General features: G+C 43.2%; 2 protein-coding genes across 3 annotated transcripts in view; one reads left to right on the forward strand and one right to left on the reverse strand.

The window, feature by feature from the left end:
- The window catches only part of Mitd1 (microtubule interacting and trafficking domain containing 1), a 9,068-nt gene extending 6,666 nt beyond the window's left edge, over positions 1 to 2,402 (reverse strand). Inside the window, exon 1 of the mRNA XM_026785413.1 lies at positions 2,200 to 2,402. Within this exon, the coding sequence (XP_026641214.1) occupies positions 2,200 to 2,350 (151 nt within the window). The 5' untranslated portion in view covers positions 2,351 to 2,402. The remainder of the gene's footprint in view (positions 1 to 2,199) is intronic.
- A 127-nt stretch (positions 2,403 to 2,529) lies between these two features.
- Positions 2,530 to 12,400, forward strand: Mrpl30 (mitochondrial ribosomal protein L30). 2 transcript variants are annotated; one of them, XM_005359951.3, is made up of 5 exons: positions 2,530 to 2,604; positions 6,159 to 6,236; positions 9,116 to 9,196; positions 11,275 to 11,421; positions 11,641 to 12,400. In XM_005359951.3, the coding sequence occupies exons 2-5, from the start codon at positions 6,186 to 6,188 to the stop codon at positions 11,842 to 11,844; spliced, it is 483 nt and encodes a 160-aa protein (XP_005360008.1). In that variant the 5' UTR covers positions 2,530 to 2,604; positions 6,159 to 6,185; the 3' UTR covers positions 11,845 to 12,400. The 2 variants fall into 2 exon arrangements, with proteins under 2 accessions (XP_005360008.1, XP_005360007.1); XM_005359950.2 differs by having other exon boundaries at positions 2,587 to 2,714.
- The last annotated feature ends 1,273 nt before the right edge of the window (positions 12,401 to 13,673 follow it).

Below are 13,673 nucleotides of genomic sequence, written 5' to 3' on the forward strand. Positions count from 1 at the left end.
CTGCCTCTGCTTCCCGAGTGCTGGGATTAAAGGCGTGCGCCACCATCGCCCGGCAAGGGAGCATTTTCTTAATTGAGGTTCCCTTCTTTCAGATAAATTTAGCTTGTGTCATGTTGACACAAAACCAGCCATAACACCTGGAGAGAGGACTTGGAGGACAGGGTTTGCCCAAATAACAATGTTGATATTTGCTATGTGTGCTGGATAGGTTTATGTCAACCTGACACAAGCTAAGGTCATTTGATAGGAGGGAAACTCAATTAAGAAAATGCTTCCCTAGGCAGGATGGCCCACGCCTTTAATCCCAGTACTTGGGAGGCAAAGGGAACAAACCTTTGAGTTTGAGGCCACCCTGGCCTGCAAAGGGAGTTCTAGGGCAGCCAGGGCTACACAGAGAAAGCCTGTCTGCGAGGTGGGGGTGAAGAGAAAATGCCGCCATAAATTTGGGCTCTAGGGCATTTTCTTTATTAGTGATTAGTGTGAAAGGGCCCAGCCCACTGTGGGTGGTGCCATGCCTGGGCTGGTGGTCCAGCAAGCAGAGCAAGCTGTGAGGAGCAAGCCTGGAAGCAGGAACCCTCCATGGCCTCTGCATTAGCTCCTTCCTTCAGGTCCCTGTTTTGCTTGAGTTCCTATCCTGACTTCCTTCAGTGATGGAGTGCAACAACATGGAAGTGTAAGCCAAATAAACCCTTTCCTCCCCAACTTGTTTTTGGTCATAGTGTTTCATCATAGCAATAGTAACCCTAAATAGGATAGTCAACCAATCAAAAAAATAAATAAATAAATAAATAAATAAAGGTTTTAAAAGTTGTATCTCTGTGGATAGATAAAGCTGCTCCCAGAAACATGAGTCACTAACAGTAAATCCCAATGCTGGGAGTGGGCTACCTCCCAAGGTCTTGGTCAAGGAGGCCTGTGAGATCCCCAAAACAATATAGGAATTGCCACTGCTTTTAGATGCCCACCAAAACTAGCTGGTAAGACTCTTGCTGAACACACCACATGCCTTGGTCACAGGACAGAGAAACAATTAAGCTGGAACTGGGTTCAAAGCTTCCTCATTGGCTAGTTCTCACAGTGGTAGAAGGTGCTACACAAAGCCGGGTGGTGATGGCGCACGCCTTTAATCCCAGCACTCGGGAGACAGAGGAAGGCGGATCTCTGTGAGCTCGAGGCCAGCCTGGTCTACAAGAGCTAGTTCCAGGACAGGAACCAAAAGCTACGGAGAAACCCTGTCTCGAAAATAAAAAAAAAAAAATAAAAAAAAAATAAAAAAAAAAGGTGCTACACAAGCCGCTGGGGGAAGATTGTCTTATTCAGTCATACACTGTGTTAGAACCAACCAGCAGGGCCAAATAAGCCCATTGGTGAAATAGTGGCATGGTGTTATATGTTATGGAACATATGGTATGGCAAATGTTCTAGGGTACCAAACTGCTTTCTGACTGGATCTGATGCCTGCCTGACAGGAGAGAATTCACATCGGATTGAAAGTACAAAACCCTGGAGGTCATAGGTCCTGGGGGGAGGGGGGAGCTCCTCCTGTGGTTTTATTACCTTCATCCCCAGGCTAGGGGAACATCCAGAAGAAAGAGCAGAAGGAATAAGAGCCAGAGGAGGAGTGGTACGGACTCAAGACTTTCTAGCATGTTGCTCTCTAACTCACAGCAGCTCTAATTACCTGTACAAGATCACCACAAACTTGGGCCTGTTAGCACTGTTATGAAAGAGGTAGAGGTTCAAGCCCCCCCCCACGCATCTTTATATATGTGTATGTGTGTGTGTGTGTTTGTTTATAAATTGTTGATGGGGAGAGACAGTCTATTCAGTGATGTAGTCACTGATAAGGTGCACATATTCCTGTAAACAAATTTCCACCCTAATGAAACCCACTGGGTTATAGTGGGGGTGGAAAGGAGAGACAGAGAGAGTAAGGGGGAGAAAAATCCTGTCGCAAACAAAATAAGATTCATTCAAATTCAAGACCTAACAAGGCTTATGTCTTCTATTTATGTCTCTTATGTTTCAGAATAAGCTCCTTCGTGAGAACATCAGTCTATTATCAAGGCCACCACCTCCGTTGTCCAGCAGAATATCAGACTATAGTTCCTAAATTTGAATGCTTCCTAGTAGATTGAAAGTTTCGTTTTCTTAAGTTTCACACTGTCCCAAATAGAGCGGAAACCGAAACTAGCTCACCTTTTAGAACCTGCAGGAGCATATCAATCCCCTCCTGGTAACACACTAGAGCCTGCTGGTACCGGGACTCCGCATCCAGCTCCACTGCCCGCTTTAGCACCGCCACCGCAGCGCTGCTGTCGGGATCCTGCCCCAGGCTGGACTTGGCCATCACAGCAAGAATCCTGGGCTTCGCCAGGTCTTCCCACGGAGAGTCCCCTCCCCGAGGAAGCACACACGTGACACCGCTGCGCCTGCGCAGTCTTCTGTGGCTCTTTGTGAATGGGAGTCACTGGGCCAGAACGAAAAATAACCATTGCCGGAACCAAGATCTGTGCGCCCCTTGACAGCAACGGCGCGGTGTGAGTGTTGCACTGAGTCCGCTTACCTCGTTCCGCTTCTTCCGGCTGCACCGAGAGGTCGCCGGTGAGTCGGGTTGCGGGAGTTATAGGTGTTGTGTGTTTTCACCTAGGCTTTCTCTGCAGGTGTTGACTTCCTTTTCCGTTCCGAGCTGGAGGTCCCGGCTACGTAACTAGGTCAGTGTTCAGGACCGGTTTCTTGGGCGGTCGGATTGTCACTTTATTCGCGGGTTGCTGGGTCGCGCGTCTCTTTGAGAGCCTCACTCTTGTAGCTCTCGGTCCTAGACATCCAAGCCTGTCTGTTCGGGAATGTCGGTAGCTTTTCCAGTGTTCGTCTGGTTTAAACTAACTCTAGGATGCTCATTGAGCATCAGTGGGAAAAAATTCTAAAGGCAAAACTTAATTTTCAGTTACTGCGACTCCGAATGCAGCTTTTTTGCTTGTTTGTTTTGTTTACAGTTGCTGTTTACTAAAGACAATGATTTTGCAAGCTGCTTTGATTGTCAACTCTCTAGCTCCTTCTCTTTTGGCCAAGAGGCAGTTAGGACGGCTGCCTACTACTTTTAGGCGCTGAAAATTCAACGAAGAGAGATAATTGTTAATTTCAGAGCCCTCTGTTGATTGGATGGGGAATTCTATGTTCTACATTTTCAGGAATGTTCACACCCCATTATAGATGTATACCTTGTTTCTTTAGAAAGAAAAAAAAAAACCTAACAACTTAAGAGCTGGTGTAGTTTGGGGTTAAAGAACCGTTTCGCTTGAAAGTCATTGTAAAAAGCAACACAAGCAAAAAGGAAAAACAACAAAACAAAACCAAGAACAAAACTGAGACGCTGGGGGTGAAGGAGAAGAAAAATGGCTTGGACAACCTTCAGATTTTTCTGTTTATACACATACATCCATATGTATAGAAATAGTTTATAGACCTCATGTGCTCCATGGTTTTTCCAGTTTGTTTTTATGTGTATGGGTGTTTTACTTGTTATGTCTGTGCACCACGTGCATACAGTGTCCAAGGAGACCAGAAGATTGTCAGAGGCCCTGAAACTAGAGTTACAAACACTTGTGAGCTGCCATGTGGGTGCTGGGAATCAAATCTGGGTCCTCTGGAAGAGCAGCCAGTGATCTTAACTGCTGCGCCATCATCTCTCCAGCCGTACTTTTCTGCAGCAGTACGGAGGAAAGCTGCTGTATGGCAGATGGCAGTATAGTTGCTCCAAGGTCCCAAAGTTACATGCCTAATAAGAGTAACCTACTTTATTATTAAGACATAAAATATTGAAGCTGAAGAGTACTTGTTTTCTATGTGCGAGGCTCTAGGTTTGGTCCTCAGTACCCACCCCACTCCCACCCCAGAAACAACAACAACAAAAGCAGTTAGTTTTGATGGTGACACTGCTTATATCTGTAAGTTAAACTTCAGCAGGAAATCTTGAGTGCAGATGCTGCTTTGAGAGGCGCAAGTATTCCTTAAGGCAAGGGATTGAGAGTGCTAGCCACAGTGTGGCTGAAGATGTTAACCGGTTTAGTAGAGGTAGACCTTACTCCATAGAAATCATTTGCTGTCGTTCGTTGAAGTGATGAAGTTTTCTCTGCTTCCCCGGAGGGAAAGGAATCCATAGGAAACAGAATAATACAGGAAGCGTTATTTCTCTTTCCAGTTAATTTACCCATGTATATTTTTGCGAACGTTCCCACATTTGTTTTTTTTTGCTCCAATTATAAGCTGATGCTTGTCGCTCCAGTTGGGCCAGTGGGAGTTCTTTCAGTGTGTCTGTCCCTTTAATACATCCCCATGGATTTGCCTTTCTGAGTACCTCCTTTACGATGCCACAGGGTGCAGCAGACCATCAGCTGCTTCCTGAAGCCCAGCTGAAAAGTTAAGCAGCACTGGATGAGTTGGATTTGCAGATAATGCTTAACTCGGAAGAATTGTGAGAAAATAGCTTGGGATTTGATTAGTTCAGCTGCTGAGCAGTTTTTCCAGGGTCCAGCTCTTCTCAAGTGACATCTTAGACTTCCAGCTGTTACTTCATTCACATCACAGAAGGTTATAGACCTTGTGAGCTAGAATCTGGTTGGGAAGTAGTACAGCACTTACCGTTTGGGGTACAGAGCTACTATTTCTAATGTTATATAAAATAGGTAATTTGTAAGCTAGGTACTGTTTTCTTTAGAGGGGAAAACTATACACCAAGTATCTGTTCAAGGCATACATATAATTCATGAATCTCATCTTTCTGCTTTCGATTTGCATTAGGCTATACCTCTTTTATGCCTATCTGAATAAATACAACTTTTTGAGGTTACAGAAACAATGCAGGGGGCTGGAGAGATAGTTCAGAGGTTAAGAGCATTGGCTGCTCGTCCAGAGGTCCTGAGTTCAATTCCTAGCAACCACATGGTGGCTCACAACCATCTGTAATGAGATCTGGTGCCCTCTTCTGGTATGCAGGAAGGACACTGTATACATAATAAATAAATTCTTAACATCAAAAACAAGCAATGCAGAAGAATCAATTTAAAAATACTAAATAGGCAAAAAGTGACCTGTTTTTGTGTGTATGCATTGTGTGCACATGTGTGTGAAGGTTAGAAATGTATACCTTAGACATTTGCCACCTTATTTTTGATTGTGAGCCTAGCCTTTAACGGCTGAGCCATCTCTCCAGCCCCCACCTTATTTTTGAGACGGGGTCTCACAACCTGGAGCTTTCCAGTTTCAGTAGCTCCTCCAGGTCTGGGGAGATAGATACAGTCCACCATATCTAGCTTTTCCATAGCTGCTGGTTATTTGAATTCAAGTCCTCAGACTTGCACAAAAAGTACCTTAGCAACTGGGCTGTCTTTTCAACCCCAAATTCCCTTTTTTTTTTTTTTTGTAACAGAAAAGTGTAAATGATCTAGTGAAAATATATTGAACTGCTAGCTAGAACTGGGTTGAGTACATTGCTTTTTTTTTTCCTGTTTTGTTTGTTTGAGACTAGATCTTGCTGTGTAATCCAGGATGACCTGAAGCTCAGAATCTTCCTGCCCCTGGCTCCCCAGGTGTCGGGTTATAGCCATGTGTCCCAGTGTCCATCTGTACACGCTCTCTTAATGGCTAGCTACCCTCGGGTAAATGCTAGCTTTCTGGAAGTGGTTTTTCTCGTATGTATAGAAAGAGGGGATGGCGCACGCCTTTAATCCCAGCACTCGGGAGGCAGAGGCAGGCGGATTTCTGTGAGTTCGAGGCCAGCCTGGTCTACAGAGCTAGTTCCAGGACAGGCTCCAAAGCCACAGAGAAACCCTGTCTCGAAAAACCAAAAAAAAAAAAAAAAAAAGAGGGTACTTGATTCTGACTTTAAGAGGTGGAATTTCTTCAGTCCTGTCTAGTTTCGTACATTCTGTGATTTCTCCAACCAAGAAAAAGGACCAAATATTCTTTATGTGTGCTGTGAATAGTTTCAGGTGATAGAAACTCCCATTTCCCAGTTCCAATGGGCATAGACTCTAAACTCACTAGATGGAAATAGGATTGCTTAGTGTATGATTACCTGTGGTTTTACTGCTACAGAAGGGTTGTAAATCTGTCCATTTGTAATATGTTTGACCGGTAGTCTGTTTCCTGCTTTTCAGCCTCTGCAGGGAAGAATTACTACACTTATGGCTGGTGTTTTGTGTTCAGTATTTCAGAGGCCTCCAGGCAGACTGCTGGTAAGTCTTCTCTGTGTTTCTCATTTAACTCAGGCAGACCTCAAACTCACTGTATAGCTGAGGATAACCTTGAACTTCTGCCTCCAGCATTGCAGTGCTGGAGATTGAACTCAAGAGCTTTGTGCATGGTAGGCGAGCACTCTGCCTATTGAGCTACATCCTTAGCCTAAGAGTTTGTTTTTTTCTCTCTTTTTGATTATAAAACACACAAATGGCTTGGTGCTGCTGGCGCACACCTTTACTCCCAGCACTTGGGAGGCAGAGGCAGGCGGATCTCTGTAAATTCAAGACCAGCCTGGTCTTAAAACAGCTATTTCCAGAACAGCTATGGTTGTTACAGAGAGAAAACCTGTCTCAAAAATCAAAAAACAAAAACAGAAAACCACACAAGCAAGTTGTTCTTTTTAAAAGCTCTTTTTGATATAAATTAATTGGATTTAGTTTGTTCTATTTATCTAATGGTGACAAAGATGAAGCTCAGGGCCTTGTGAACACTGGGCAAATGCTATGGCTGAGACCAAGCTCACTCTGGCTGAGCTGTGCTCTGGCCCTTATTTATTTCTGTTTTATGTGCTATTCTCTATTTCCCTAAATATTTTCAGCCACAAAACATCTTTTCCTATACGTCAAAGCAGATAAAAAGTCTACTGCTAATTCCCCTTAATCTCTTTTAATCTTCAAGTTTTAAGAGAAACCCTTCAATTATGAAAAGTATACATTTTCAATCACAGAAAGTCAGATATACTTAGAAAAAGCAGAAGATAATCTCCCAAATGTTAGGAATGCATTAGCATTTCATTAGTATTTCCTTCCAGTATTTAGAGAGTGGGGTGGAATGGCTGGTGTCCACATGGAGACCAGACTGGGCGCAGACTGCTCCTGACAATAGGGAAGGAAGTGTTGGCTACTTCAGGTTAGCTTATGAATTCAGAGGATTTCCTTTCTGATACTTTCGAAACTGATCCCCTAGGAGGATGTATGTTTTGAATCTTGAAGTTGTAAGCTGTAGAAGTAGAATTAGAAGCCTGGTATTTCTGGTATACAAAGGCCAGATGTCCCTTTTCTTACCCCGTCTGGACTTACTCGCTGGTTGTTGGTGTCAGCTGGTTGTTGGTTGAGGTTCAGGGGAGGCTAGAGGAGAGTGACTGTGTGAAAGGCTGCCGTGAATCTTGTTTCCAGCTGCAAGAGTAAACTAGGATTGAGTAGTGCAGACGAGGCAGGGGTGGGCCTGGTGGAGGTGTTAGGGCAGGAAGAACTCACCGTGGATTTGAATGTTGTTTTGAGACAATGTCTTAACCTATAGGCCGGCCCCTACCTCAGCCTGCCACTATCCCTACCTCATCATTTATTTTTTTAAATTTTAAAACAATCTTGTTTTGTTTTACATACCAATCCCCATTCCCTCTCCCTCACCTCCTCCCGCTCCCCCCCACTTTTCCCAACCCCACTCTCCACCCACTCCTCAGAGAGGGTGAGGCCTCCCATGGGGAGTCAACAAAGTCTGTCACATCACTCGAGGCAGGACCAGGTCCTCCTTCATGTATCTAGGCTGAGCAAGGTATCCCTCCATAGGAAATGGACTCTAAAAAGCCAGTTCATGCACTAGGGATAAATCCTGGTTCCACAGCCAGCAGCCCCACAAGATGCCTAAGCCACACAACTGTCACCTACATTCAGAGGGCTCAGCTTGGTTCTATGCAGGTTCCCTAGCTGTCAGACCAGCGTCAGTGAACTTGGATTTTTTTTACATGATTTTGTTGAAGGTAAATTATTGCTTAGCACCCAGCCTGAGAGTGGGTAAACTGGGGTTGCAAATTTAGCTCAGTGGTAGAGCATTTCCCAGCAAGCACAAGGCTCAGTCCTCAGCTCCAGAAAAAACAAAAACAAAAAGACCTCCTTCTCCACAAAAATAAGGTAACTAGCACACACACTTTAACTGGTTGTGGTGGTGCACACCTTTAATTATAGCATTTGGGAGGCAGAAACAGGAGGATCTCAGTGTTCAGGGGTAGCCTGGTCTACAGAGGAGTGAGTTCTAGGACAGTTAAGGCTACACAGAGAAATCCTGTCTCCAAACAAACGAACAACAAAGAGTTGGTGAAACGTGACCTCCAGAGCAAATTTGAGGATCATCACTTATCTTAGAAAAATTATTTTGAAGCAGCTACTCCCATTTGTAGGAGGAGGCCGCTAGTTAGTTCCTGGCCGCTTAGCCCCAAAATAATCACACAGAAACTATATTAATTAAATTACTGCTTGGCCCATTAGCTCTAGCTTCTTATTGACTAACTTACATATTAATTTAACCCATCTTCATTAATCTTTGTATCACCACATGACTGGCTTACAGGCAAAGTTTCAGCACATCTGTCTCTGGCGGAGGCTCCATGGCTTCTCTTTGACTCCACCTCCCTTCTCCCAGCATTCTGTTTAGTTTTCCTCGCCTAACTTTGTTCCCCTATAGCTCTGCTATAGGCCTAAAGCAGTTCCTTTATTAATCAATGATATTCACAGCATACAGAGGGGAATCCCACATCACCCATTTGTTTGCATAGCACCTGTTACTGCATTCAGTATTGAATACCAGTTACTGTATTGGTGGAGGCAGGTCTTGGCAGTAGAGACTGAGTAGGTAGCTCCAGAGATGGAAGTATTTGCCTCCACTCTTTGAAAGAAGGAAGTTACCAACTCGTGAACTGGAAGTTGATATATGTGTGCTTTTTGCTTTATCATCCCTTAATGCTTAAATGACATGTATCCATGCATTTAACCATTAGCTAGTATAGATTACAATACATCAGACATTTGTTACCTAACACTGATAGGTACAGATTTTCACACTACACGGAGTTGTGAATAACAAGTATTTTCTGCTGCAGACTGTGAAGAAAGGTGTGGAATCTCTCATTGGTACAGATTGGATTCGGCACAAGTTTACCAGATCAAGGGTTCCAGATAAAGTAAGACCTGTGTCTTTTAAAGAATATTTTCAAGAGTACCTATTTTATAAAATTTCACATTTAAAAAGTTATTAACATTGTGTATGTGTGCGCGTGTTGTGTCTACGTTTCCTTCTGCACATGTGTGTGCGCACGCTCTGACTGTGTACTGTGTGGAGGTATAGAGAGGGTTCTGTGGAGTCAGTTCTCTCCTTCCATCGTCTGGCTACTGGGGAGTGGAGCTCAGGCATGGACCCCAGCGCATTCACCCTGGGCACAGCTCGCAGCCCGCTGGGGCTCGTTTGCTTTTGAGTTACTTGTGCATAGAGATGTAGTAGTGTTTGGAGCACTGTAGGATGGTGACTGTTCTGCCCTGATCCCGCTGGTTTTCATAGGAACGGGCTTTTAATGTTTCCCAGTCTATGTGTTCCTGATCATGGTTTTCCCTTTGTATATTGTGATTTTTATCACCACTGTCCTGAGAAAGCAGTGAGTCCCATTGAGACTATCATGTGTGACTTCCTATGTGAACTATTGCCGATTGACTCCGATCTTTCTTTTTTTAAGTTTAGATAACACTGACTAAGACCTCATTAATTTTTATTTTGTCTTGTTTTCATTTTGTTTGGGTTTTACTTGCTTTCTTGCTCTTTGATTAACTAAACTTTGTTTTGTAAGGTAGTTTAATTATATAGAAGAAAATAATCAGAAAATCACAAGGCTTCCTCTATGCTTCCTCTTTCCAACATATATTTTCCCCAATACTTAACATTTTATGTTGATATAGAGCAATTATTAAAATAGATGAAATATGAAGGCCATCATTTATACTAGGGGTCACTCTTTATGCTGTGTATCCTGTGGATTTTGGTAAGTATATAGTATCATGTATTCAGTATCCAAGTGTCACATAGAAACCATGCATTGTGCCACCTGTTAACTTCCACCCATGACTTCTAAATCCTAGCAACCTGTGATCTTTTTTTACCCATTTTGTGGTTTTTACCTTGCCCTGAATCTCACATTCTTAGAATCATATAGCCTGTGCATAAGGTTTTGCCGAACCTTCTCACGGTTTAGTCATTTATTTCATCTTATGGCTGGATAGCAGTCCATGCCAAGGGTTTATAGTCTGCTTGTGTTCTCTCCTACGGAAGGACATCCTGCTTGCTTCCAGTGGGGGCAATAATGCAGCCGTGTGAGCACTTGTGTGCAGCTCTTGGGCTGGCTCTTAGTTTTTGGTGTTCAAATATGTTTTGTCTGCATATTTGAAAGCACAGTGGCATAATAGAGACCAGTTAGCCATAGCTTTATGTTTTCCCTTCTACTGGATATTTCTTTTTAGGTTTTAAATTGTGTTTTATGTATATAAGTGCTCTGGCTGCCTGTATGTGTGTGCACCATGTGAGTGCCTGGTGCAGACTCTGGAACTAGAGTTAGTATGGCTGTGAGTGTCATATGGATGCTGGGAACTGAACCCGGTCCTCTGCAAAGGCAACAGTGCTCCTGACTGCTGAGCCACCTCTCCAGCACCGCCCCTTATTTTTTTTTATATATATATGATAAAGTATAAAGGACAGAATTTACCACTTGCCGTCAGTTTCTGGTTGTGAGTTTTTTAGCTCTTGGCTGCCCTGTTCACACTGGCTGCCCTGATTGGGCACTGGAGCCTGCACTGTTCTTCAGGTTCTTGCTGTCTAAATCCTTTTCACTTTATCTAGGGCTCTTGCTTCATTCAGAGTTAAAAAACAAACCGAAACCTTTACCTCTGTGGTATTTTTCTTTTCTCCGTCCCTCCTCTCCAGAAAGGGTTTCTCTGTGTAGCCTTGGCTTTACTGGAGCTCACTCTGTAGACTAGAGATCCACCTACCTCTGCCTCCCAAGTGCTGGGGTTAAAGGTGTGGGCCACCACCGCCCAGCTGCTATTTTTCTTGAAGTATGTGATTCTTAAACTTCATCTGAACTCTTCAGTTTGAGGTTGAATATTACATAAAGATTAGGGATGAGATCCTTAATCACTTTTGTTCATGTGTTGGTGTGTGTTCATTTCTGAGAGAAGGAATAGGAAATGTATAAAAATTATACTTCTCCCTTCCTAGGTGTTTCAGCCTAAACCTGAAGATCATGAAAAATATGGTGGGGACCCCCAGCACCCTCATAAACTACACATTGTTACAAGAATAAAAAGTACAAAAAGACGTCCGTACTGGGAAAAGGATACAATCAAGATGCTTGGACTGCAGAAGGTATGAGCAGTCCTTACCGTCACGGCAGTCTCAATGTGCTCAGTCTCATGGTGCTAAACCCACACTACGTGTAGTTCTTATTTCTTAGGTTTAATGTGCTACTTAGTGTGACCTACTTATAAGTTACCTTAGGAAGGATATGCCTTCAGTTTAATGCTTCACTGAAGTGGTACCACTGCCTGTTAAATTGATCTGTGCTATTGTTCCTCTTGTTCATAGGCACACACCCCTCAAATTCACAAGAACATCCCTTCAGTGAACGCAAAGTTGAAAGTAGTTAAACACTTGATACGTATCCAGCCCCTGAAGCTGCCACAAGGACTTCCCACAGAAGAGACCATGTCTAGCACGTGCCTCAAGAGCACTGGGGAATTGGTGGTACAGTGGCATCTGAAGCCTGTGGAGCAGGAAGCAAAGTCTTGATGTCACATGGCTGCAGATTACAAACTGCAGTTAGGAGGAAATGTTTCTCATTAAAGTGTATTTCAGTCTAGCCGTTTCCATGACAGAAGCTGTCGTGATTCTTCCTCAACATACAGACTTTAGGAGTTCTGATGTTACTTGGTTAAATTCTCTCTGTTTGTCCCCTAAAAATTTTACTCCATGGTGGGCAAGAATGGCATTGTTTGAACATCTAACTTTAGGCCCCTAACACTTTAACTATCGTTATCTTTTTGTAGAAACTGCTTTCTTCCTTGATTGCTTTCTCGTTGAATCTACAGATGTTGGTGTCAGTCCTGTGTCGCTGTAACAAAGTCCCCAAGCTGGGTAGCCTGTCAAGCAAGGGGGTTTACTTTGGTCCTAAGCCCTGAAAAGTCCAAGCCAGGGCAGCATATCTCATGAGGACCTTCTGCAGGGTTCTAGTATGGTAGGTGACATCACACAGTTGTTGTTTTTTTTTTTAATTCTATTATTCATTTTCATATAAATTAACATTCTAAAACATTGAAATAGAAACACTAAAGTGCAGTATTGCACATAGTGATCTTTGTTAAATGCCCTGTTACTTCATTGAAGAGTGGTAATATACACATGGGAAGGACTGAGGGATAGGAGAATTGCAAAAAAACAACAGAAGAAAATAAAACACTACTGCTCCTCTGCATAAATACAAAGTAAAAGGAAAGAGGTCGTACTTTACATAAATACAAGTATAGCTGTTATTTAGAACATTATTTATCTCTTTAAGTTGCTGTTCACAATTGGTTTGCAGTAGCAATAAATTTTCCCCCTTTCTACATCCATAACTTTCAACCAATATTATTAGTAGCAATTGAAAAGAACAACTATCACTGTTATTCAAAACCCTCTTAATGTGTTATGAGTTTACTTCAAAATATGCTCGGAAAGAATGGGAAACTCACCTGTTTTCCCTGACAGCAGAGTGAGTAGAACCCTTCCCTGGAACCGTTTGGATGCAGGATGAAAGCACCTTACCTCCCAGCTGTAAATCACCGGCTGTAACACACGGTCACAGCAATCATGCCAAAATACTTAGGCAGGCATTGCACTTCACAAGGTCCAGATAGATCTGATTCATCTATTTTTTATGATAGTTATCAAAAAATAAGTTTTACAATTTCATGAGTTTCACTTATTCAAATTTCTTGTGTGTGTGTGTGTGTGTGTGTGTGTGTGTAGTATCATAATATAAGATACAAAGGAATGTCTTTTGATTTCAATTACCTCTGCTCCAGACCAGTTTTTCAGGGAGTCTCAAGGGACATATTATAGAGAGCACTTCAGAGTGGGGACAGCATTGACACACAGACACTACTTACTTCTCAATAGAAACTGTGTGAGAAGTGAAGTAGAGACAAAGACTTCAGCAGGAATAACATTCACCCACAAGTCCAGTCACAGCAGTGTGGAGTTCTGGTTGTTAGTAGAAGGGAAGATGCTGTGACAAGGGAGAGAATCTCACCAAAGGAAACCATAGGTTAAGGTTTAGTGCGTTCAGAGTTAGTGCTGCTTAGATGCAACACACAGTTTTTATGTCAGTGGTAGAAGAGATCACAAGCAAGTTCGGAAGCAAGAGCTAGACGGGGTGCACACACCCTTAATCCTGGCACTTAGAAGGGAGCCAAATGGACCTCTTAGGAGTTCGAGGCAGCCTGGTCTATACACTGAGTTCTATGCCAACCGAGACTATGTAGTGGGACCCTGTCTCAAAATAAACAAAAGACTGAATGAGCAAAAGAGGAAGCAAGAGTGAAAGGAGGAGGCACACTCACGTTGTGACAGCCTGCTCT

This window comes from Microtus ochrogaster, linkage group LG2 (genome assembly GCF_000317375.1).
Source record: "Microtus ochrogaster isolate Prairie Vole_2 linkage group LG2, MicOch1.0, whole genome shotgun sequence".
NCBI lineage: Eukaryota > Metazoa > Chordata > Mammalia > Rodentia > Cricetidae > Microtus > Microtus ochrogaster.